Here is a 25,367-nt window from a genome sequence, read left to right as displayed (position 1 = left end):
TTAATTGTTCGATCGAACGATTTTACTTCGATCGTTCGATGACCAAATTAGGTGAAAAATACTTTGACTTCGATATCTGAAGTCAAAGTATTTTAATTCGAGGGTCGAATTCCAAAGTATTTGACACTTCGAAATTCGACCCTTGATAAATCTGCCCCTAAGTGTTTAACTGGTTGCAGCCAGCTAAGAAAGCCATAGGTTACTGCCCAGGTACAAGTGTTGATAAAAGAACCCAAATGGTTGTTTTGTTAACACCTTAACTGCTAACCTTTATGATATCATTGTCTTTGAGTGTATTGTCCTTCTTGTATCTTATAATACACAAGAGCAAACTATATTGATATATTATCTCCTGTAAATTAAATCTGTACACATGGTGATGTAATTGGTGTCACATGATTTGCTGAAACTGGTGTATGATAATAAATAATATACCCTCTCCATGACCTATATAAAAGGACTTAGTCTTGTGCCATTAGATGGTCATGGACTCCTAGGTGACTTCTAATATGCATATATTTTACAATAAGGGGTGCATTATTCTCTATATAATACACAAGAGCAATGACTCTCCTGTATACGATAGCCTTATAAATGGTGCTTAGTGATGTCATCAGTTGTAATTTGTGCTTTGTGGTGTCACATGACTAACTGAAACAGGGGCCAACTGAGGTGGCTCCTATGATGCGGCCCAAGAACATTTTAAGCATAAAGCAAGTATAAACCTATGGAATCACTCACCCCAATGGAGACGTGGCCCAGGTGCTCCAGCCCCAGGCCCTCATCTCAGGGGAGCGGACAATCCGTATACAAATCGTAAATGTTGGTGCAGGGCACACCGGTAAAATCACGTATTGATCAGACCAAAGGTAGTAGATAAAAAAATGTAAAGCTTTATTTATATAGTCATCTCTCGCCTGCACCAACCAATCATACCTTTCCTGTGCTGGAGATGTCCAGGAGAGGGCCCCAATGCTAGTGCAGAGAGCGCATTAATGATCTCTGCACTAGAACAGCCGAATTTCCAAAATTATCTCAACTTACCTCATTGGGGCAGCACCCCTGCACTGAAACTCTGGTATTAAAAAAACAGTGTACCCTTTTTGTTAAATATAAGGGTATTAGAAGTCACCTTTGGGTTTCATGGTTAAAAATGTCATTATATTATTTTCGATATAGAACAGAAGCAAGTAAAGATATCTAAGGGAGTTATTTACTAAACTCAAAATTTATCTCCCATTTTATTTAAAAAAAAAAAAACAGGACAACCCTTTTGAAATAAAAAAAATAACAGAAGTGGTATAAAGGGGATACCTTTATTGACTAACTAAAATAACACTTTAGTTCCTTTTTCAAGCTGATTACAATGAAGCTGTGGTGTTCTCAGCTTCATTGTAATTAGCTTGAAAAAGGAACTTTATCAAGTTTGATGCAGATCATAAAGCCATGTGTCAAAATAAAGGCTTCTTAAATTTGGAACTTTGAACAGTGCTGTGTCATATATTCGGGCTAAACCCAGTGCAGACCACAAAAACTTCAAATTGAGATAGGTGCCTCTCCCGTTGACTTATACAGGACCTTGAAAGTTCTGAGATGGCGGATTTTCAGATTCAGGTTTTTGCAGCATCGGGTATAATAAATCGTTAAAAATTCGAATTTTCTAGTTAAAAAAAAAACTACATTTTTTCGAGATCTTAATAAATAACTCCCTTAATGTTTTCTAGAAAAAAATAACAACTTTGTGAATTTAAACTAATAAATAGTTTTATTTTAGAAGTTTATCGAAATATTATACAACCCTAAAATCCACATCAGATTGATGTATTCTGGTAGATATAGTGCAACCTAAATTTTAGGGCTTCCGGGTGAATATATCCTTATTAAAAATTAAAATGTATTCACGCCAAAAAATATTTCAAGTGAAAAAACATACAAAAGAAAAGTTTTTGCTTATCTTATACTTATCAGGGGAAACAGGCAGGTCCCAGTGTAGAGCCCAGACAGATGCAACAGTCCAGAATCAAGGATCCAGAGAGGGTCTAAGCTTCGAGCGGGTGTATTGGGGCAGACAGAGGTTGTATCTGAGATGGAATAGATTGTGGGCAGGAGTAACAATATGAGCAGTGAACAAATTTTTTGTGGATTTTACACCATTTGGTGGGAAATTCGCTAATTTTTCATCGAAACGAAACAGGAGAAAAAAATCAAAAGGCCCCATACTACTTTGTATTAACAAAGTAGTATGGGGCCTTTTGATTTTTGATGGCTAGTGATGGGCAAATTTCTCCTGTTTCGTTTCGATGAAAAATTTGCGAATTTCCCACCAAATGGTGTAAAATCCACAAAAAATTTGTGAAACTCGAAAACTGACACCCACGTAAATTTTGGACGTATGTCCGAAAAGTCGCTCTCGTCAATTTTGAGTCTGGTGCTAAAGTCAATGGGTGTTGACGCTCACCGATTTTGATGCGAGCTACTTTTCGGACGCGGGTCCAAATTTTTTGACGGGAGTTCCCACCAGGTGAATTTATTCGCCCATCACTAATGTTGGTGTCCTTGCACAAACACAATAGTGTTGATATTCTCTTTTGACATGTGTAGTGTTCTCTATGGTTCAGTAGGAAAAGCGGGACTTTTGGAGGTTTTCTATTTTTTCGGTGAGGGCCTCTTCCTGTACTCGCAGCTTTTCATGTATCTCAGCCTGCAGAGAGAATTACAAAAAAAAGTGTTTAGGGTAAAGCGATTTGTCTTCTAGCTCTGACACATCCTCCTGCTTTAAAACAGAGATTACACTTCGCCTGCCTTCCTGTCTGACAGACGTTACACAATTTTTGGCTCCTTTATTATCATAACACTTCTTTATCATAGCAATGAGCAGAAGTACATATGGGACGAATGTTAAAACTGACAAAATAAAACACAGCAATGTAGGAAGTGAAAAGATAATGTGTAAATATAGAAATTCTTCACATATATGCACCGCGCGATTTCATTCGACAGTCGGATCAATGTAGTTGTAACATGCGATTTCTCCTTCACTTCCGTTTTCAGTAAACCATCCGACACGTCGCATGCGTTTAGTCGCATTGCGATGTGTCTGGTCAAAAATAGATCATCGAGTCCTGCCCTAAATGATGTAGAATAACAACGGCAACTCTTTTAAATTTCTATATATCTAGATCAAACGCAGTGTAATCTGCCCCTTGGTCCGACAAAATGCCACAGTCCAATTTCCAAACTTCCGTACCGTGACTGCAGTGAGCCGCTTTCTATATAAATCACAGCCAGTGCTCAGACAATAGAACACATTTCTGGAGATAAAATAGCTTCCTTTACAATGTTTGGGAAAAAAAGGCTGCTTTTCAAGTTAAAAGGCAGGAAGAGATAATAAAAATATGCCATGAAACATATATCAATGTATTTCGGTTGCTGGTCTATTTTGCTGTACTTTGAATGAAAATAAAACAAAAACTGAAGATTTATACACTTTATATCCTGGAAAAATCCACTAACAAGGCATTGAGAAAAGCTTCAAATTATCTACAAGGTTCATACATTTCATTTCAGTTTTCTAAGCATTCTGAATGACATTAAAACAAAAACAGAACTTTTGCTCACTAAAAGTTTAATAACGGCCCAATTCTCAAAAAAAGGACATTAAAATAACTAACATGATATATAATATTCAAGGGACAATGCAAGTAGTTTAGTTCCTTGAATGGTGGGTATAAGGAATTTCTTAGGGGACGAAGTGAGACCTTAAGGCAGGAGCTGTTGACTTACAGGAGCTGAGAAAAGAGAGGCTGAAGATCAGGATTGTGATGGAGCGGTCGAAGACTCAAGAAAAGGCTGGAGTGGGACAAGCAGGCATAGAGTCAAGGACAGGGTTCAGATGGATGGAGCGGGTTTAGAGTCAAGGGGGGTCATTTATCAACACTGGGCAAATTTGCCCATGGGCAGTAACTCATGGCAACCAATCAAATTGCTGCATTCATTGTTCTACTTGCAGCTGGCTTCAAAAAGCTAATCACTGATTGGTTGCTATAGGTAACTGCCCACGGGCAAATTTGCCCAGTGTTGATAAATGAGCCCCAAGGACAGGCTGGAGTGGGATGGAGCCGGTGTAGAATCAATGATAGGCTGTAATGAGACAGAGCGGGTTTAGAGTCAAGGACAGGCTGGAGTGGGACAGAGCAGGTGTAGAGTCAAGGACAGGCTGGAGTGGGATGGAGCGGGTGTAGAATCAAGGACAGGCTGTAATGAGACAGAGCGGGTTTAGAATCAAGGACAGGCTGGAGTGGGATGGAGCGGGTATCGAGTCAAGGACAGGCTGGAGTGGGACAGAGCGGGTGTAGAGTCAAGGACAGGCTGGAGTAGGACAGAGTGGGTGTAGAGTCAAGGACAGAATGGAGTGGGACGGAGCAGGTGTAAAGTCAAGGACAGGCTGGAGTGGGACAGAGCAGGTGTAGAGTCAAGGACAGGCTGGAGTGGGATGGAGCGGGTGTAGAATCAAGGACAGGCTGTAATGAGACAGAGCGGGTTTAGAATCAAGGACAGGCTGGAGTGGGATGGAGCGGGTATCGAGTCAAGGACAGGCTGGAGTGGGACAGAGCGGGTGTAGAGTCAAGGACAGGCTGGAGTAGGACAGAGTGGGTGTAGAGTCAAGGACAGAATGGAGTGGGACGGAGCAGGTGTAAAGTCAAGGACAGGCTGGAGTGGGGCGGAGCAGGTGTAAAGTCAAGGAAAGGCTGCAGTAGAACGAAGCAGACATTGTCAAGAACAGACTGGCAGGAGGAGGTTGAAGCTGGAGAAGGACGAGAGACGGTGCAGGCGAGGAGGCAGAATCAAGATAAGGACCTGATCAGGAGTGAGGAGCAGAACCAGAAAGGGCTGCAAACGAGGAGCAGAGGCAGAGTCAGCCCTGATTAGCTGACCCCATCATACCAATAAGGTTGCTTGGGTGAGACAACAGACCGAGGGCAACAAGTGTAGTGGAAATGAGCACACAAGGAGTGTGCTCCTGGCCCAGTGGATAGGGAAAATAGCTAACAACAAGGAAGTCCTTGGTTTGAGCCCCAGCAGAGCCTGACAGTAAGGTGCTGGAGCTAAATGTTATTATGGGGGATATTTTGGGAGAAACACCTGGAGGTCAATTAGGGAGAGATTTTGTGCGAGTACTTAATTGTTGCCCTAGATATAGCTGAATGGCTGCTACACCAGTGCTTTCCTATACCTGTAAACTTTTTAGTAAGCTCTAAGTATGACCTTTATAAAAGGCTGTATGCCCAGGGTGGGCCTGAATTAAAAGAAGGCCTATAACAGCTGAAAGTACATGAACCAAAAAATTTTGACTAATGTGCATCTCAGGAATGTGGACTTCAGTGTTCCTTAGTGATTCCTCATAATTCTCAGTCCTGGACCAGCATCTTCATTATGTTCAGACCAATAGGAAGTGGTGGTTTGGACCACCACAGTTCACCCAGAGAAAACCACTGCAGTCAAAATGCATTATGTGCCAAGAAAGCAAGAGACCGTGGTTCCTTTGCACTTAACATTTTCCAAAGTGACAGGCAATTGAACTTACTTCATAAATGTATTAAAGATAAACTAACAAATATTACAGCACAGCTTTGAAAACATAATTTGTAGCTTAATCATATTGCAGCAGGGAGTAATTAACAGTTCATTAGTAAATGTTTGAAAATTGCAGAGTTCCATAATAGATGAGTAGGTGATATTGCAGCATATGAAGTCCATATGGGCTCCAAATAATCCATTGCACATTAGTTGTGCAAATGTATTGTGCTTTTGTAGTCATTAATGACAGGGAATGGATTTTTCTTTAGAATCAAGCTTATCAAAACAAACAACTTTACAACAAAGGTCTTCAAATAATTGTCATTGAGTAAAATGTCTGTCAGTTACATAGCTAAATTGGGTTAAAAAAACAAAAACCAAAATCCGTCAAGTTTAACCCCTCCAAATGAAACTCAGTGTCCATACAGCCACATCCGCAAACCGACCCTCCATACACTATATATCAACTATATATACCAATATCTATATTGATGATAGAGTTTAGTTTCACAATAGCCTTGGATATTCTGCTTGTCCAAGGAATCATCCAAGCCCCTCTTAAAAGCATTAACAGAATCAGCATCATAACATCCGGCAGTGCATTCCACAAACTCACTGTCCTCACTGTGAAGAACCACCTACTCTGCTTCAAATGAAAGTTCTTTTCCTCTAGTTTGAAGGGGAGGCCTCTATTGCGGTGATCCTCTTTATGGGAAAAAGTCCCCTGCTATTTGTCTTTAATGCCTTTGTAATGTACTTGAAAAGAGGGAATTCCCATAGGGAGGAAGCACACCAGACACTTGACTTTGCCTTTTAGAACATTTATTCCAGCAGAGTTGGCCTAAAAGGCAAAGTCAAGTGTCTGGTGTGCTTCCTCCCTATGGGAATTCTTGTATGAAGAAATTGGCTTGGAAGTAGCCTGAGGAGTTGAATGCACCCTATGAAAAGAAAGAAAGTGGTGTGCCGAAGAAAATGTCAACCTTGAGGTCTAGTAGTCTACCGTCATAATTTAAGTCTTCCATCCCTCTAACCAGTTTAGTTGCAGGTCTCTTCACTCTGTCCAGCTCATTTATATCCCACTTAAAGGAGAACTAAACCCCCTGTTAATCAAAAATCCCCATCACCTTCCATCCATTGGCCCCCCTCACCTATGCAGAGTAGCGCAGAGGAGCTCTCCGGTGCCATCTTCTGTATCTTCTAGTTATTCACCGAAGTGAGCGCCGGCACATAGCTTTTTCGCGCATGCGCAGCTGGGACCATTCTGGTATTCATGCCTACTGTGCATGCACAGAAAGCTCCAAAGCTCGCAGAAGGAAAGAAGAGTATATGAGGTTACAGAAGATGGTGTCGAAGAGCTCCACTGCGCTACTCTGCATAATTATGCCAAGATACTTTTTCCACTGAGTTACTAAGGAGGGAGAAAAAATTGAGGGGGATTTTTGATTTTAGTTCTCTAAGTTCTCCTTTAAGGACTGGAGCCCAAAACTGAACTGCATACTCATAGTGAGGTCTTACCAGGGACCTATAAAGAAGCTAAATTTTGTTTTCATCCCTTGAGTTAATCTCTCTTTATCCATACAAGAAAAATGCTTGAATACAAAAATTTGCCAAGTAAAAGTAGTCGAGGTCCTATAGTAGTCAATGGGAGCGATTTTTTTTTTACTAGTAATTATCCAAAAAGCTTATATTTTTAGAGCTTTTAGTAATTTTTAGAGCATCATTCGGCTTTTTTAAATTTAATTTGTACTTCTTATATTTGGATCTTTTAATAACTTATCTTCTAGTTCCTCGCGGAAGTGAGCGCCGGCACAGAGCTTTTTCGCGCATGCGCAGTTGGGACCATTCTGGTATTCATGCCTACTGTGCATGCGCAGAAAGCTCCAAAGATTGCAGAGGGAAAGAAGAGTATCCGAAGATACAGAAGATGGTGCCGAAGAGCTCCGTTGCGCTACTCTGCATAATTATGCCAAGGTACATGACAGGGATACTTTTTCCACTGAGTTACTAAGGAGGAAGAAAGCATTGAGGGGCCAATGGACAGAAGGGGATGGGGATTTTTGATTAATGGGGGGTTTAATTCTCCTTTAAGGACTGGAGCCCAAAACTGCACTGCATACTCATAGTGAGGTCTACCAGGGACCTATAAAGAGGCAAAATTATGTTTTCATCCCTTGAGTTAATGCTCTTTTTGTATACAAGAAAAAAGCTTGAATACAAAAATTTGGCAAGTAAAAGTAGTGGAGGTCTTATAGTAGTCAATGGGAGCGATTGTTTTTCACTAGTAATTATCCAAAAATCTTATATTTTTAGAGCTTTTAGTAATTTTTAGAGCATCTTTCGGCTTTTTTTAATTTAATTTGTACTTCTTATATTTGGACCTTTTGATAACTTACATGGCATTTGTAGTTTTCAAGAATATTAGTCGTTTCAAAAACCTCTTAAACCATTAAAATTTGAATGTTGATAAATGGGCCCCCCCAAGCCAGCAATATTACTTTTAAGAATCATTTCCCAATCCTCCTTGTAATGCAATGACTTCCTCAGCTTGTTCCATTGAGAAGTGGAAATGGATTCAGGCACTTTCCATTGTGGGTGGTGCACTGATTCTCTGGAAAGCCGAGGGACTTCAAGTGCAAAACAAAGTTAGCAATAACAAAAAACTGGGCTTCCTGTTGACTCAGGCCACATCCTCATCCAACTCTTAAAGCTGACCTGTAAACCAGACACAAAAAGCTGGATAATAAAAGTCCTTTTGAAACTAAAAAAATTCCTTTTTTTTAAAAAAAAAACATCCATTCCTGCTAAACTCTCAGCTGTCAATCATATACTACCTGTCCCGCCTCTATGCCTTAGCAGTAGAGGCCGGACAGGCAATCACTTTCACTTTCCATTCTTTACTCCCCACATTCCCCCTCCCTCTTCACCATCTAACTGTGTAGCCAGTGCATGGGAATGGGAATGGGAATCAGGTTCCCCATTCTGGCACATAAATAAGATTTTGGTATGATGCAAAGCTCGTCTTAATAACAGTGTTAACAAAATGGCTGCTGCCTGCCTGCAGTGATTATGAATTCCAAGACAAAAAAAAACAAGATTTAAATACTTTTTATAGTGCAAGTGAAGTGCATTTTGCTTGACTAACATCCTAAAAAAGAATTTGGAATTATTCTTTAAGGTGACAAGTCCCCTTTAAATATTGGGGGTCTCACACTGTTCTTCAAGCAGATTTTTACATACATTTACCTTAAACTGCGAAAAATTTATATAACTTATTTCAAGCTATCCTTTTAAGATTTAAGATTTTAATAGAGAAAAATACCGAATGCTCTTGTAAAGATTAGAAAAGTACTTTATTATTTTGGCACTAAATCACTGAAAACTCATGTAAATTGTTCAATATAAAAAATTGTTGATTAAACATGAAACAATGAACGCTCCTGGGAAATGAAGCTGATGCATTTTCTAAGATGGCTGTTTGTACAGAGTACTTTATGCAGTCTCGTGGACTCAGATATCAGTTAAGCTTTCCCTTGAGATGCTCCTTTCAAACACATTTTCCTAGACTAGTGTATGTTTTACAACCACATAAATAGGTCCCGGTTTAATTTATTTTACAGACTGAAGCCGTGCAGGTTCTCATTTTTAGGCTATATAACTTGCATGTGTTTTGGATTGTGAAGGGCAACAATGCAACAAATTATTCTTGAAGTATAAATGACTGTCTTAGTCAAGTTTCAGCTCTGTAATGCTTGCAAATTTTAATTCATATTTCTTTTTTAGATGTCAGTTAGAGCTGAGCTATTTTCTGTTTTTCTTTTAAACAAAACTAAAATGTATTATGGTATTATGGTACTTACACTATAAATTCTAAAGTGAAGATTTGATAAGCTCTATAAGTAATTTTGTATAAGATGCATAAATATTTAATAGTATAGTTTGTTGAATTAATTACAGTTCTCCCTTTGTCTGCAATTGTGTCCTTATAAAACTGGCCCATTTGTATGTGCATGTGATAGGTAGTGTCATAAATAGAGTCGCATGGGTCCAGGTGCAGCCAGGTCCCCTCATGTCCCACCATCTCCAGACAGGCCCCTCATGGACATCCACCCCTCCTGTCCTCTCCATGCTCTTCCCATTGTGTATCTGACAGGCCCTGAGGGGTGGTGGGACATGGTGCACCCCTGCACCCCTAGTAGTTATGTTACTAGTGATAGGGATTTTAGATTGTAAGCTCTGCACCGATACAGAGGGGCGTAACTACAGAGGAAGCAGACCCTGCAGCTGCTTGGGAGCAGGAGATATAGGGGCCCCATAGTCCCTAATTCGCATACAATTTCAATAAATATTGGTAAAGCATGTCAACCTCTAGACATTTTGGGGGCCTGAAAAATAATTGCTGTGGGGTCCACTAATATCTAGTTATGCCACTGCCGATATGGACTGTTCTAAATATATGACCACGCTAAAGCAGTGTGTAAACGTGTTGGTTATATAAAAACAGATAACACAATATTAAACAGATATTTTACCTATTGAAAACCTATTTATTACATTAGTTCAGAATTAGTTCAGAATTTTGAACTAATTTGAACAGATATTTTTTGTCCAGGTTAGGATGCAGATTCCCTTGAACCTTGTTCTGGGGTGGTCTTTTCCCCCTTTCTGCATTAAATCTTTACTGCATTTTCCAGGTTTTGTCTTTTGTTCTTTTCCCCAGTGCTATAACCAGGCCAGCCTGCTAGTTGAAAAAAAAACCCGGTGGGCCAAGCTCTTAAAGGAGAATTCAACCATTAACTTAAAAAAAACCCTACACTCCTACCCTACGTAGACCCCATTCCCACATCCCCCCAGCCGAGCTGCTATCCCCGAGAAATGCCCCTAACTTTTTACTTACCCCTCGTTGCAGATTCAGGGATCACAGTTCACGACATCCATCTTCCGAGTCTATGGGGCAAATTCACTAACAATCGTAGTTTCGCCAGGCGCAACTTCGCCGCACTTCGCCAGCGCTCCGCAAATTCACTAAAATCCGAAGTTGCGCACAGGGGTAGCGTAAGATTGCGAAGTTGCGCTAATGTTGATTCGCTAAGTAAAGCGAAGTTACGCTAGCGAAGGCTAATTTGCATAGGGCGCCAAATTCAAATTTCAATGGAGGAATACGTATCAGCACTACAAATGCCTAGAAAACCTTCAAATCATCAAATAAAAATTTTATTTTGCCCTACACATGTGCCCACTGTCTAGGTAAGTTGCCATGAGTCAGGAAATGTAGGGGGGAAGGAGGGGAGCCCCCAAAAAAATTTCGATCTTTTTCAGCCTATCACCCATAATGTAGAAAACATGCCAGCGTGTTTTGAGACTTGGAAAAAATTTTGACTTTTTTTGAAACAATCCCTATCTACTCTATTGCGCTTCACCAGGTCTGAGGTGGCGAAGGAAGTCTAGCGTAAAAGGTAGCGTTCAGTACACTGCGCGCGTTAGTGAATTTGCGTAGTTACGTCACTAGCAAAAATTCGCAGGCGTAAGGGTGGGAAGTAACACTAAAGAATCTACGCCAGCGTTCGTTAGTGAATTTGCGCAGTAACGAAAATGCCAAACGCAAGCGAATTAACGTTAGCGTTCGGCGCTTAGTGAATTTGCCCCTTTGTGTCTTCTTCCACCGATTTGGCAATTTCCGTCTATTTTGGCGCATGCGTGGTTGCCGCGAACCCGGGAAATTACTCCAACTGCGCAACGCCGATTCGCCGGTCTCAGTCTCAGATTACTGAAGACCCGGAAGATGGCTGCCATGAACTGCGATCCCTTAATCTGCACCGAGTGGTAAGTAAAAAGTTAGGGGCATTTCCCCGGGTTAGCAGCTAGGCTGGGGGGGTTCTACATAGGCATGGGGGTAGGGTTTTTTTTAGTTAAGGGTTGAATTCTCCTTTAAGGGCTTCAGCTAAAGTCAATTCCCATCAATCCTTTCTTATTGCTACCATAGGCCTATATAACATTTTATATTTATAATATAACCAAAGTCAGACTGCCCTTTCTAAATCCCATAAACTTTTATGGTGACCAAGCTCTAGGCAAGTAGGATCAGCACACTCTGCATATGGAAAAAAAAATGTTTATTCATGCACATTTGGGGGCACCAACTTATGCTGCTTTGGATCCTCCTCACTGCAATTTCTCCAAAGGAACACGCACAATTGAAATTGATCCAGACCATGTTTCAATGGTTCAAGCTACATAATGGTCATCACAATGACGAAGACCTGAAGCAACACAAGATGGCGTTTACCAACCGTGCTGCCCAAGTCTGAATTCTTCAATCAGGTTATGTTAAGCTACTGCTTGCAGTTAAGTTAAGCTACTGCTCCCAAGGGAGCCTGGAGGCCAACGTTCTCCGTGCCACCTCCCTCCCAAAAGATTGGGCATGTGCGCATACTTTCTTAGTGGAGTGTCTAGCGCTTAGTGCTCCAGAATCAAGCCAATTACTAACCCCTAATTTATGCCTGCCTAGGCCGGGCCTTTGCAGCCTCACTGCAAATCTGGACCAGACTGCTTTATGAGTCCCCAGCAGTGAAGTTTAGAAGGGGAGAAGGGGGACCTCTGGAGGGGGTTGGGTTTATTCTCAAGTTTTATTCTCCTTTAAAGGAACAGTAACACCAAAATAAATGAAAATATAACTGTATTGTTGCCCTGCACTGGTACCACTGGTGTTTTTGCTTCAGAAAGTATACTATAGTTTATATAAACCAGCTGCTGTGTAGCCATGGGGGCAGCCATTCAAGCACAGGATACACAGTAGATAACAGATAAGTACTATTATAGTTTATATAAACCAGCTGCTGTGTAGCCATGGGGGCAGCCATTCAAGCACAGGATACACAGTAGATAAAGGATAAGTACTACTATAGTTTATATAAACAAGCTGCTGTGTAGCCATGGGGGCAGCAATTCAAGTACAGGATACACAGTAGATAACAGATAAGTACTACTATAGTTTATATAAACAAGCTGCTATGTAGCCATGGGGGGCAGCCATTCAAGTTATCATTAGATAACAGAAGGTCTGTAGACAACAGAGCTTATCTGTTATCTGCTGTGCATCATGTGCCTTTTCTCCCTTTTCAGCTTTGAATGGCTGCCCCCACGGCTACACAGCAGCTTGTTCATATAAGTAAGTATAGTTGTGTTTCTGTATAGTTACTATTCCTTTTAGAAAACTCAGTAGCTGCTAATATGCTAATTTAGCATCTAAATATTTAGGAGAAAAAGCAAACCAGTGAAAAATAGTTTGTTTAACTAGGAGATTACATTCTTATATTTCAGAGCTTTCATAACAGATTTCTGCATAATAGATCTGATACCTGTATATATCTTTCATACTATAGGCCAAAAAAAAAATCTGCCAGGCAACTGTCTTGCTACAGAATACTAAGTGCAGATACTTCTCCCACCCACAGGGCATTATGGCTGCTGTAGCTGGGGCTAATTAACTTGAACACGTTCTTAAATATCTACTTATACCTACACTTTATTTCGTGCAGCTATTATCCTCCCGTCAGTAAAAAAATAAAGCATCAAATTATTAACTGCATATCTCCACTTACAATGCCAGATGCAGCGGACTGAATATGAATGCATGACGTCTGCTGTTATTTATTTTTGTATGATAATCTTGAGGGTGAACAGATTTTGTAACCTTGGAAGAACATGCAGATACTGCCTGTAGGAAGATTTATTCTTTTGTAATCAGCATTAAAAAAAAAAAAAAATACGTGCTAAAAATTCTGCTGCAGGAAGCCTGATGCAAATCAAAATCTCCGGCAAATAATTTTAGAGCTTGACAATTGAATGTAATTATAAAGATAACGTACCTGTAGGCTGCCAATAACTTCTGTTGTAACCTGATTTAAGACCGTCTTCACATCTTCTACGGTGAAACCACTCAGGGGATCAACTTCATCTGCTGTCTTTTCATTCCCCCCCAGCCCTTCAACAGGCTGATCTATCTGCATATTTAGAACAGTGAATTCCATTAATACCTATAGAAACAGAGCTGTATGCTTCACATTTCCAATGAATAGCTTTAACAGGGGCCCATTTACTTAAATAGCTGCACTGAATTTGGTGTCTAGAGATTCACCTTCCATTAATGAAAGAGCCCTAAAGAGTCTTTATAGGGCGCTGTTTATATGACTTACTTTTGTGCCTTTATAATCATATTAATCCTGAATAATCATATTAATCCTATGGTTATTTCAATTAGAAATATATTGCTGTATTTCTAGAGGTGGTCTCCAGCAATGTAGATATTGTTTTAGCCTTGCTGGAGACAAAGCAATAAAGTCAAAGCAACAGTAAGAATATGAAAATCCATTTACTTACTTTTATCACCATCCATTAAAGGTTTCTTTTAGCCGGGATAACATGAGTATCACATTATCAAATTATATTTCCATAATACGATTATAGTACGTTATGATTGCCAGCCACATTAAGGAATGGAACATTATGGCCAGAAAATGGGTTCATATACTGACAATCCTATCTACAGTGTCAGACTGGCCCACTGGGATACCAGGAAAACTCCCGGTGGTCCCAGATGTCAGGGGGCCCTTGTGCTGCTAAAGATTTGGCCTATTTCATGACCATTTCCTATTTCTTTGAGAACAAAGAGGCTAAATAGATGGAATAATAGATTATAGTATGTAAAGAATAGAGACTAGGAGAATAGAGGTTGAGCGAGGAGAAGAATAATAATAGTACTGAGAGTAGGCCTCTGGTCTAAGGTTTTTGGGTGGGCCCCTGGTGTCCCAGTCTGACACTACCTATCTATATACACATTTGTCATTCTAATGGGCTGACTCCCACCTAAAGATTTTTATAGTAAACGGATATACCAACTCCTATGCAATATATAGTCAAAAAAAAAAAGTCAAAAATGTATGTTTAGCATTGTCTAAGCTATTAGAAAGTCCTGCACCCTATTTAACCTCATCAGTAGAAGACCACCAAGGTATATTATGAGAAATTATTTTCATATATAGAATAATAAAACCTACCATGGTATTTTCTGTCCCTGTTATGGGTGATAGTGCTACTGGCGGAGCGATGTACTGTGAGTAGATTTCAGAAGAAATTCCTTCCTCAAGTGGAGCAGGAAATGTTGGTTCTGGTTTAACAACACTGATCATGTTCTGTAGAGAAATTAAAGTGGACCTGTCATCCAGATACAGAAATCTGTATAATAAAAGTCCTTTTGAAGTTAAACATGAAATCCAATTTCTATTTTTTATTAAAGCATTCATAGCTGTTGTAAGCTTATTTGTAAATCTCAGCTGTCAATCAAATATTGTCTGCCCCTCCTCTATGCCATGGGCATAGGGGCGGGGCAGACAATTACTTTCACTTTCCATTCAGCACTTCCTACATGTCACTGCTCTCCACACATTCCACCGTTCTCTTAAAGGAAAACTATACCCCCCAAACAATGTAGGTCTCTATAAAAAGATATTGCATAAAACAGCCTGCTTCATGTAAATAAACCATTTTCATAATAATATACTTTTCTAGTAGTATGTGCCATTGGGTAATCATAAATAGAAAATTGCCATTTTAAAAAATAAGGGCCGGCCCCTGGGATCGTAGGATTCACTGTACTCACAAACATACCAACAAACCATACATGTTAGGTCACATGAGCCAATTAACAGACAGAGTTGTGTCTTTTGCTTCCACACTTCTTCCTGTTACAGTTAGAGTTTTAGTATTTCTGGTCAGGTGATCTCTGAGGCAGTACACAGACCATCACGAAATGGTGGCTCAAGGCAAGAGATGTAAAAGGGCAATATTTACTTAAATATATATTCCAGTTTGGTAAGATCCTTTAATATGCCACTTAATATGATATGAACTATCTGTTGCTTAAGTGTTCATTTTGGGGGTATAGTTTTCCTTTAACCATTTAATTGTGCAGCCTGGGCATGGGGATGGACATCAGGTCCCCCATTCTGGTGCACAAACAAGATTCTGAGATGATACAAAGCTTGTCTTAATAACAGTGTGCACAAAATGTCTGCTGCCTGCTTCCTACCATTTTGAATTCCCAGACTGAAGGAAACAAGATTCAAATAATTTATATAGTGTAATTAAAGTTCATTTTGATTGGCTAATGTGATAAAATAGGATTTTGAATATTTTTTTTGGGTGACGGGTCCCCTTTAAACAGACGGCAGAAGTGAATATGTTCAGTGAAACAACATGAAAGTATACATTTTAATTTCCGTCAGGTGTAGATATCAAATAAATACCATTTTTATTGAAACAGCTACATCTTCCAAGTACATAGTCCATGTAAAATACCCAGTACCTAAACTTTTTTGAGTTAATTTATGAAATCTATCATCCAAAAAAACTGCTATCCAGAAAGCTATGAATACAGCAATGCCATTTGTAATGTTATTAAAGAATTGTTTCTTTGTTTTTTACTTGCTTTTCCTCTGTAGTTATGAGACTGTTGACTAAGCGAGTATAAATAAAGAGATCAATTATACAGAAAACCAAGAGAAATATAATTACATGTTCTCAATTGTGTATTTTTTTTCTTAATGTAATTATAAATGTTTTATTTTCAATTTGAATCTCTGTTTACTTTGAATAGGTTTGTCTTTCAGTGAAAGCTTAATGGTTAATTTTCTGTCTGAATGAATGATTCTGGGCAGGAGAAAGAACATTATGTCTCAGAAAGCCTAAAAAAACACAGTATGAAGGAGACTGAGATTCAGCTTGATTCTGTGATTTATTGTGTCTCTGCTGAGTTCTTTTGATCCCTGCTTGTGCCCTTTGTCCTTTTTACAATGCAATGTGTTCTTTAATAGCTACAACATCAGTCTGAAGAAAAAAAAAAAACACTGAAAAGCTGGCGTTTCACTTAAACATTCTCGGTACATTATAAAGCCTTTTAGGCAAAATAAAATGCACACATACACAAAGTAAAAAATAATGTACTGCAGCAATTATACTGCAGAGTTAAGAAATGGAATGGATATATTTAGCTAATATAATGTTAAATTAACGCCATGCTCAAGGGCTGTTAACAGTTCAGGCTTGAAATTAAATTCCTCCTTGAGCACCGACCCAAATGATGAAACCAAAGATAGACCTATTTAGGTGATAGTCTTGAGACTGAAGAACAGATTCAGAAGAAAGACCTTCAGACAGCAGAGCTCTCCAGGACACATGGAAAAGTTGGACTGTTGAGGTCCTAACTGCTGCCACCTTATAATAGAAGATATGGGGTACTTGATAACAAATGATGATAATATAGTTAAATTAGAGGGTCTCCCCCTTAAAATTGATCCATTGACCTGATGGCTTTTCACTGTTAAAGAATTCCTGTCCCACTCCCCCATAAGCAGTCATGAGAGAACTCCTGTAAGTCTGGTACTTGATGCTTCAACTTTATGAGATAGGATGATAGACTGTAACCTAAAATATGACATAAATGTTCCTGCCGGTGAACTTGTTAGTGAAATGCGCTTCCCAGACGGGTGTACAGTACATCTGTATTTGCTCACAGATGACATGTTTATTGGGTGGGCACTTTTACTCTATGTGTGTTAGCTAAGATTAGTGGGCAATGAAGTCATGATTGAGAACAGAGCAAGGAGGTACAGGGAATTTTTGGCAGCTAAAAAAAAAGCACAATTCTGAAATTAAATCAAAAATAAACTTCACTGATAATGAATAAAACAAATCATATAAAATACAATTGATGTTATTTTTCCATTACAAGTGAGCCAGTTAGTTGAAATTTATTGACTTGAAAACTTTGTAATGCTATCTTTGGAAAAAAAAAGATAAAGCTATAAAATAAAACAAGGTAATTATTAAACGCTAAGGAAAACAGCAACAAACAATTGGTCAGTCTTTTTTTCACTGAACAGTCCAAAATAACAGGGGCTTTGGAAAGGGTGAAGCTTGTGTTGATCATGGGCATGTTTGTTATGGCAAACAGTAGTCTGTTCAAGGATGTGGCCAGAATGTTCAGATTGTTAATGTTTGGAGGAATGCTCCATTGCCACATTATAATTATTATAAGAAAAGTAAAAATTTGGCTTAATAGGAAATCATTTTAATGTTTTCGGTTACACATCACTGGAGCTGAGCAGTAGGTTATGATGTCTTCTTGGGAGTGACACAGATAGAGCCAAACGCATTACAAAACTCAATGTGCTTTAGCTTTCAAAGGAGACCAAATTTCCTACAATTTAGTGGGTTTATATAACAAAATAGAGGACAGATACTGCATAGCTTGGAAAAATGTCTCTATATACTATAGAAAACGTTATCATACTGTCTTTGTGCCAATTTCCTTAATCGTTGACTTTATTTGAGTGAGCACATTTAACTCTTTTCAACTGCTTTAAATTAGCTGGATGCTTCTTGGCGTTAAAGGGATCGTTTACCTTTAAGTTAACTTTAGTATGTTATAGAATGGCAACTTTTTAATTGGCCTTCATTATTTTTTTTTTTTTTATAGCTTTCTAGTTTTCAAATGGGGTCACAGACCTCATCTTAAAAAATGAATGCTCTGTAAAGCTACACGTTTATTGTTATTGCTACTTTGTATTACTTATCTTTCTATTCAGGCCCTCTCTTAGTCACATTCCAGTCTCTTATTCAAATCAGTAAGTTGGACCCTAGTAACCAGATTGCTGAATTTACAAAACAGAAGAGCTGCTGAATAAAAAGCTAAATAACTCAAAAACCACAAATAATGAAAACCAAGAGCAAATTTCTTAGAATATCACTCTCTACATCATACTAAATGTTAAAGGTTTTCTATGACATTAGCAGGGGCGTAACTACAGAGGAAGCAGACCCTGCGGCTGCAGGGGGGCCCAAGAGGCATAGGGGGCCCCATAAGGCTCTAATAAATTAGGAATTTTAATATATATTGTTAATACAGGGCAACCACTGGATATTTTGGGAGCCCTAAAATTATTTTGCTGTGGGGCCCAGTAACATCTAGTTACGCCACTGGACATTAGTATTTAGTAATCTGGCTGGCCTTGCGTTTTGTTAGTTCTGAAATGTTTTGCTGACTGACCCACCTCATTATACTTTTTAGCAAGCACCACAGTAAGGGGGTTTACTTACTAAACCTTGATTTTTTCTGGTCAGGCTTTTTGGAACAAAAATTGTTTTATATTTATTATACCTCAATGCTTCAAAAAGCCATAATCTGAAAACCCGGCATTTTAAACCTGTCAATGTCATGTATAAATCATGGATGCAGGGAACCAAGGCTATATTATGGGCTTGAAGTATAGAACAAACCCATGTCATAGATACAACCAGTTATAAAAAAAACAAAATAGCCTCTAACTAGGAAAATGGGTAAGATGAAGCAGATATTTCTTTTTGTCTGTTGCACCTTAATTTCAATATGCAAAGGGGCTTATTGTTGCAGAGCATATGGATAAAGCAATGAATACTAAAAAAAGTTATTTGCAGTCATGTAGTCTTCAGGCCATGCCTAAACCGGTAACTTTCCTTAAAGGTCATTGTTATTGAAGAGGACCTGTCAACCAGACATAAAACGCTGCATAACAAAAGTCCTTTTCAAATTAAACATGAAATCCAAATTCTTTTTTTTGTGAAAACATTCATATGTGCTATGAAATCGTTTAAAAATCTCAGCTGTCAATCATATTTCACCTGCCCCTCCTCTGTGCCTTAGGCATAGAGGCGGGGCAAGCAATTGCTTTCACTTTCCATTCAGCACTTACTAAATGGCACTGCACTCCCCACATTCTGCCGCTCTCAGGTCCCCCATTCTGGTGCACAAACAAGATTCTGAGATGATACAAGGCTTGTCTTAATAACAGTGTCCACAAAATGGCTCCTGCCTGCTTGCTATAATTATGAATTCCCAGATCAAAGGAAACAAGATTTGAATAATTTATATAGTGTAATTAAAGTTTCTTTTGCTTGATTAACGTGATAAAATAGGAATTGGAATAATTTGTTTTGGTAACAGGTCCCCTTTCAATGATCATGTAATACTCAAATTCAGCTGACATAGATATAATAAAGATATAATAAAGATATAAAACAGTTTCAAAAACATAATATACATAAATTCAACCTTTAATACTAAAAATCAACTAATGACCATAAGTAGCGGTGTTATTGTAGGGATAGTAACAAGGGGCATACAAGTTCTACAACTATAATTGCCCATATTAGTGATCTGTGTGGGCTTTAAGTGCTCATATTAGGTAATTCTGGAGTATATGATGATAACCCTTGTATCTACATCCATGGTAATTACATTTCCAACTGCATACGGTTCTCCAACACTCTAATTGGGAATCCATCCATATTTAGTCATACATCACTATTCATTTCACTGAATACCTTTTCATCTTCATCTTACTCTTCATCTGGGATTCATCTTTTCCCATCTGTGCATAATTTCATTACGGCATTATGTATCATTATATATTACACAAGTGGAGTTAAGAAGGAAGAGATTGGTTTGAAGCGGCTATACTGTTAGAGCACCCCTATATTAATTGGTTACATTTGTTCCACTTATATATACATTCGTGCACTTCACATACATATTTATGAATTAGTTATTGACTATGGGCTTGATTATTGGCTTACTCATGAATTTTCATCTGTCCAATTTACTGGTTATAAGAATGTTTTTGAGAGTGTTTATTAACTCTATTTCAGCCTAATAAAATATTTATATTACAGAAGGTTCTCATTCCACATAAATGAGCAATTAGCACTCTTTATACATAAAATAATCTTTAGTATTTGAAATCACTTTTTCATTATTGTATCACTTTAATAAAGATATATCATCATTGATTGTCATTGACATTGATTTGTCATGGGAAAACGTTTTTGTACAACATACAGTTACAAAAACATTGTATTACATTTAATAGCATTCTTCCTGTTTTTCAAAAGAGCAAACCGTTTTTTCAAATTTAATTTTGAAATCTGACACGGGCTGGACGTTTTTATTTTCCCAGGTTCCCCCAGTCATGTGACTTGTGATCTGATAAACTTCAATCACTCTCTACTGCTGTACTGTAAGTTGGAGTGATATAACCCTCTCCCTTTCTGCCTGCAGCCTATTATAAGAACAATGGGAAGGTAACCAGATAACAGCTCCCTGACACCTGTATTGCTAAAAATGCCCCACATAGTGGTAGATATGAGTAGAGCACTCAGTCATAAAAATCTAAGTCCAGCTAACCCAAGTCCAAACTCCTCCAGTTACATTGAGTAGGAGATACAATAGCTTATCTGAAAACAGTTGTGAAGTGCCGGCTCTTTTTAAAAGCAAATGACCAGGCACAATGACCTGAGATGGTCACACACCAATATTACAACTAAAAAAAATACATTTATTGGTTCAAGAATAAAATTTTAAATGGTAGAATGTGGTAGAATGTATTCCTTGCAATGTGCACAGTGTAATTAAGCAATAAAAACTATTCAATACAAATCATGACAGATTCCATTTAAAAAAAGCAGAATTTTGCTCTTAAGATACTAGAGGTCACCCCTAGTGCCACCTACAGCAAGGTGAGAACGTTGGCTTAAAGGGGACCCGTCACTCAAACAAAATTATTCCAAATCCTATTTTATCATGTTAGTCAAGCAAAATGAACTTTAATTGGACTGTATAAATTATCTGAATATTGTTTCCATCAGTCTGGGAACTCATAATTATAGTAACCAGGAAGGAGCCATTTTGTGGACACTGTTATTAAGGAAAGCCTTGTATCATCTCAGAATCTTGTTTGTGCACCAGGAGACAGGGACCCAATGTCCATCCCCATGCGCTGGTTACACAATTAAATTGTTAAAAGAGCTGGGGGAATGTGGAGAGAGCAGTGACATCTAGGAAGTGCTGAATGGAAAGTGAAAGTAATTGTTTGCCCCGCCTCTATGCCTAGGCATAGAGGCGGGGTAGGCAATATTTGATTGACAGCTGATATATTTAAAAGAGCTATGAATGCTTTAATAAAAAAAAGAAATTGGCTTTCATGTTTAATTTAAAAAGGACTTTTATTATACAGATTTTTATGTCCGGGTGACGGGTCCACTTTAAATGGCCCTGTATATTTATAGGGTTCACTCAGCATTGTCTTCTTAATGTTCCTTAATATTTTAAAATATATGAGAAAATTATTCAAAATTACCACCAGAGACATTTGTTCTGGGGTGATGCTGAGCTCCCCATTTCACTAGAAACTTTAGAAAGTAAAGCAATGTAATAATAATAGTCTAGATACAGTCTGCTGCACTCCACCACTACCTAATTCTGCAGATGCCATTGCTTGGTCCTTTCTGCAATGATGGTTCCGGCAAAACGGTAGCTGGTACTGGATAGGAGGCAAATTACTAAATGTATGAAACTATTTCCCTGCAAGCACAGCTAAGAAGTAAACCCTTGGCTAAAAAAAATCAAATGCATTTTGGCTTTGTATTAGAAGACATGAAGATGGACACTCTTCCAAGCAATTTACCAGAGGTCCCAGAGTTATTTCCCCCTGCATAGGTTATAGGTTTATGAGGGTCAGTGCTATAATGTTGAACTTGTCTTTTATTTCCCTTAACATTTTGTAACGGTAGAAAAAAATGTCAAGTTTAAATATATTTCTACCTACATGCCTCGAGTTGCTTTTATAGATACAGTGATATTTCTACAAGTCAACACTTCATGATGACAAGAGGTGACTCATATTTTAAATGTCTATTATGGTGACAGGTGATCAAATATTATAAACATCTCGCTACTCCTGATCAAAATGTAGCAGAGGAACAGGCTATTTAGAGAAAGTAGGAAAATGCTAGCATTAAATGTCAAGGATACACTTGAAAAATAAACAGGTTTAGATGAAATAGTTGCAATATGTATGAATTGTCATAAAAAAACCCTATTTTTAGTACGGCAGAAGAGTCTGAAATATGAATGAGCTCTGCATTCAATATGCTTTAGAAATCTCATTTATTTAAAATATTTATTCTGTGCTGGCAAAAACCAATCTTATTATTGTGTTTCTTAATTACATGGTTTTATTTCACTGCTGCATAATGTAAAGTATTTTATGCCGCATGTACAATATTTCCTCAATCTACACGGCAGAAATCAATATTTCATTGAGAAACAAATAAAAACCTAATGTCTGTTCTCTAAAAACCCCAACACTGGAAATCATACCAGTCGATGAATAATATTTATTTGTTTCTCTCTGTACATTATCAGCAGATAATTACACTGCGTTTTTTTTTTTTACCGAGCCACATAATAAATAATTTACCAGCAAGAATAATTATTTAAAAAGAACAGAACAGTGGAATGGACTGATTGATGTATGCATAATGAATGAATTTCACAGATGTGATTGCTGAAGGAAGAACTGACTTTGCATAAGTTACCAATATACTGTTAAGCTTTTCCCCCCAGATGCAGTCTTATCAGAAATTAGCTTTGCATAAATTGTCAGAGATGTTCATTATATGCACATAGAGCAAAATTACTGTTATTCAAGGCATCATAAAATGAACTCGGGATTATGACTTTTTTTTTTTAGTGCTAACAGCTTTCTAATCACATAATTGACAAACTACAGTGGAATGTTGTAATAAACATGACTTTTGATACTTACTTTTACAGCGTTATAAAGATTTTATAAGAAGTAAATAATGTATCGGTATCTATTACTAGAATAATGAACTCTTCATTAGATACGCATGGATCATACCATTGTTTACTCTAGCTTAAAGCACATTGGGTAATTATGTTTTCAGGAACCTCAGATACTAAATACATGTTCTGCCTACAGAAATAGGATGTTGCAACACTAAGGGGCCTATTTATTAAACCTCAAATTTATCTGGTCAAGGTTTTTAAGGGGAAAACAAATTTTTTGTGGAAAAACCACTTACATTTTTAGAGATTTATTATACTCCAAAGCTGCTAAAAATCCGAATCCCAAAAAACTCCATCTCAAACCTGTTGAAGTCATGTAGAAGTTAATGGCAGATGTCCCTGAAGCTGTTTCTTGAAATTATGATCTGCACTGGATAATCCAATAAAGTCAGGGTTTTTATCTGATAATCACAAAAAGTCAAGTTTTAGCAGCGAAAATCCCATAAAGTCGAGTTTTTTCGGTCAACCGTATGATACGAATTTACATTTGATTTTGTTGCAACGTTTTGTTACTCTGATTTTCTTGAGAAAAATTATTGACAAATAAAGAGTTCATAATAAAGAGTTCAAATAAAGAGTTCAATTCATGGAATGAAGTTTGGTTGATTTTGGTTGATTAATTTGAGTTTTAGTAAATACTAGGGATGCACAGAATCCAGGATTCGGTTCGGGATTCGGCCTTTTTCAGCAAAAATCGGAATCCTAATTTGCATATGTAAATTAGGGGCAGAAAGGGATATCACATAACGAAGGATTTGGCCAATCCCAAATACTGGATTCTGTGCATCCCTAGTAAATAAACCCCTAAATATTATAGGTAGTAGTAGTGTTAATAGTATATTTTCTAAGTAATGTTTGTCTTGTAGATTTGCTATCAAGGTTATTCAGTTATACCATTATTATGTCATCGACGTGACATCACCCATGAGTGAGAACCTCAAATTAAACTAAGGATGTAAATTAGGGATGTCCAACTAGTGGTTCTCCACTCTTTCAGGCAAACTTAGAGACACTATCATCAATGTTTTTTGGATGAAAGTTTTGGTTGCATAAAAACCAGGTGTACTGCCAAACAGCCTATGAAACGCATAAGGCCATGTACATCAGCAGGATTCCGCAATAAACCTGCCTTTTTACCGGAGTGCCGTCCTTCTTTGGTCTTGAGATTACGTACTACCAAACAAAGCCTCCTGTAAGATGCCAGTCCACATAGGGCTACCGCAGCCCTTAATTTGCAACACCAAGGAACATTTTTCACGCTTGTGCTGCTCAGCAACTCTTTTTACAGTACATCTGAATGTTGCTCACAGGTAGAAAAGGCTGGGGACCCCTGGCTTAGGGTTTTTCTACCAGTTGATGTGGCTAAAGCTTCTCTCCACAAAGAAAGACAGGTAAAAAATTCTGCAAGGCTTATCTTGACACCATATATATATATAAAGAATAAAACAGGTGGTGCCACTCTGCCTCCAAGGAACCATTCAGTATAAAAATAGAATGAGGCTTAACGATCCACTGATTATCATGTGATAATGAATCAGCGAGGAGTGGCATACAGGAATCCTTGATGTGCAAGTATATATTTTTATATAAAAATATACAAAAATAGCAAAACAATTGAATTTGCTCCTTTAATAGCATAAATTAGATGCTTTCTTTAGTTTTAATAAATACATTTTAACAAACAAATATAAAGGAATTTGTTATAGAATAGGAGCATGGCATGGCTGATATAACTAGGTAAGGTCAGTCTGAACTAGTTTACTGACGTTGCCAACACATTTCAATTCTTAATAATTATGTTATGGAAATACAATAGGGGGCACATTTACTCGAGTGAAGGAATAGAATAAAAAAAAGTTGAATTTCAAATGGTTTTTTTGGCTACGTCGACCATCGAATTGCCTACTTCGACCTTCGGCTACGACTTTGAATCGAACGATTCGTACTAAAAATCGTTCGACTATTCCACCATTCGATAGTCGACGTACTGTCTCTTTAAAAAAAACTTCGACCCCCTACTTCGCCCTCTAAAACCTATCGAACCTCAATG

The 25,367-nt window shown here is 38.1% G+C and overlaps 1 protein-coding gene across 1 annotated transcript in view; it reads right to left on the bottom strand.

Moving 5' to 3' along the window:
- Positions 1-2,280: 2,280 nt before the first annotated feature.
- cabcoco1.L (ciliary associated calcium binding coiled-coil 1 L homeolog) overlaps positions 2,281-25,367 on the bottom strand; it is a 76,982-nt gene continuing 53,895 nt past the window's right edge. Inside the window, exons 7-9 of the mRNA XM_018225110.2 lie at positions 14,631-14,765; positions 13,443-13,577; positions 2,281-2,701 (exon numbers count right to left, since the gene is read on the bottom strand). Of these exons, the coding sequence (XP_018080599.1) occupies positions 2,615-2,701; positions 13,443-13,577; positions 14,631-14,765 (357 nt within the window). The 3' untranslated portion in view covers positions 2,281-2,614. The remainder of the gene's footprint in view (positions 2,702-13,442; positions 13,578-14,630; positions 14,766-25,367) is intronic.

This window comes from Xenopus laevis, chromosome 7L (genome assembly GCF_017654675.1).
Source record: "Xenopus laevis strain J_2021 chromosome 7L, Xenopus_laevis_v10.1, whole genome shotgun sequence".
Classification (NCBI taxonomy): domain Eukaryota; kingdom Metazoa; phylum Chordata; class Amphibia; order Anura; family Pipidae; genus Xenopus; species Xenopus laevis.
The sequence above is the reverse complement of the archived record's forward strand: the minus strand, read 5'-3'. Positions and strand labels throughout refer to the sequence as shown.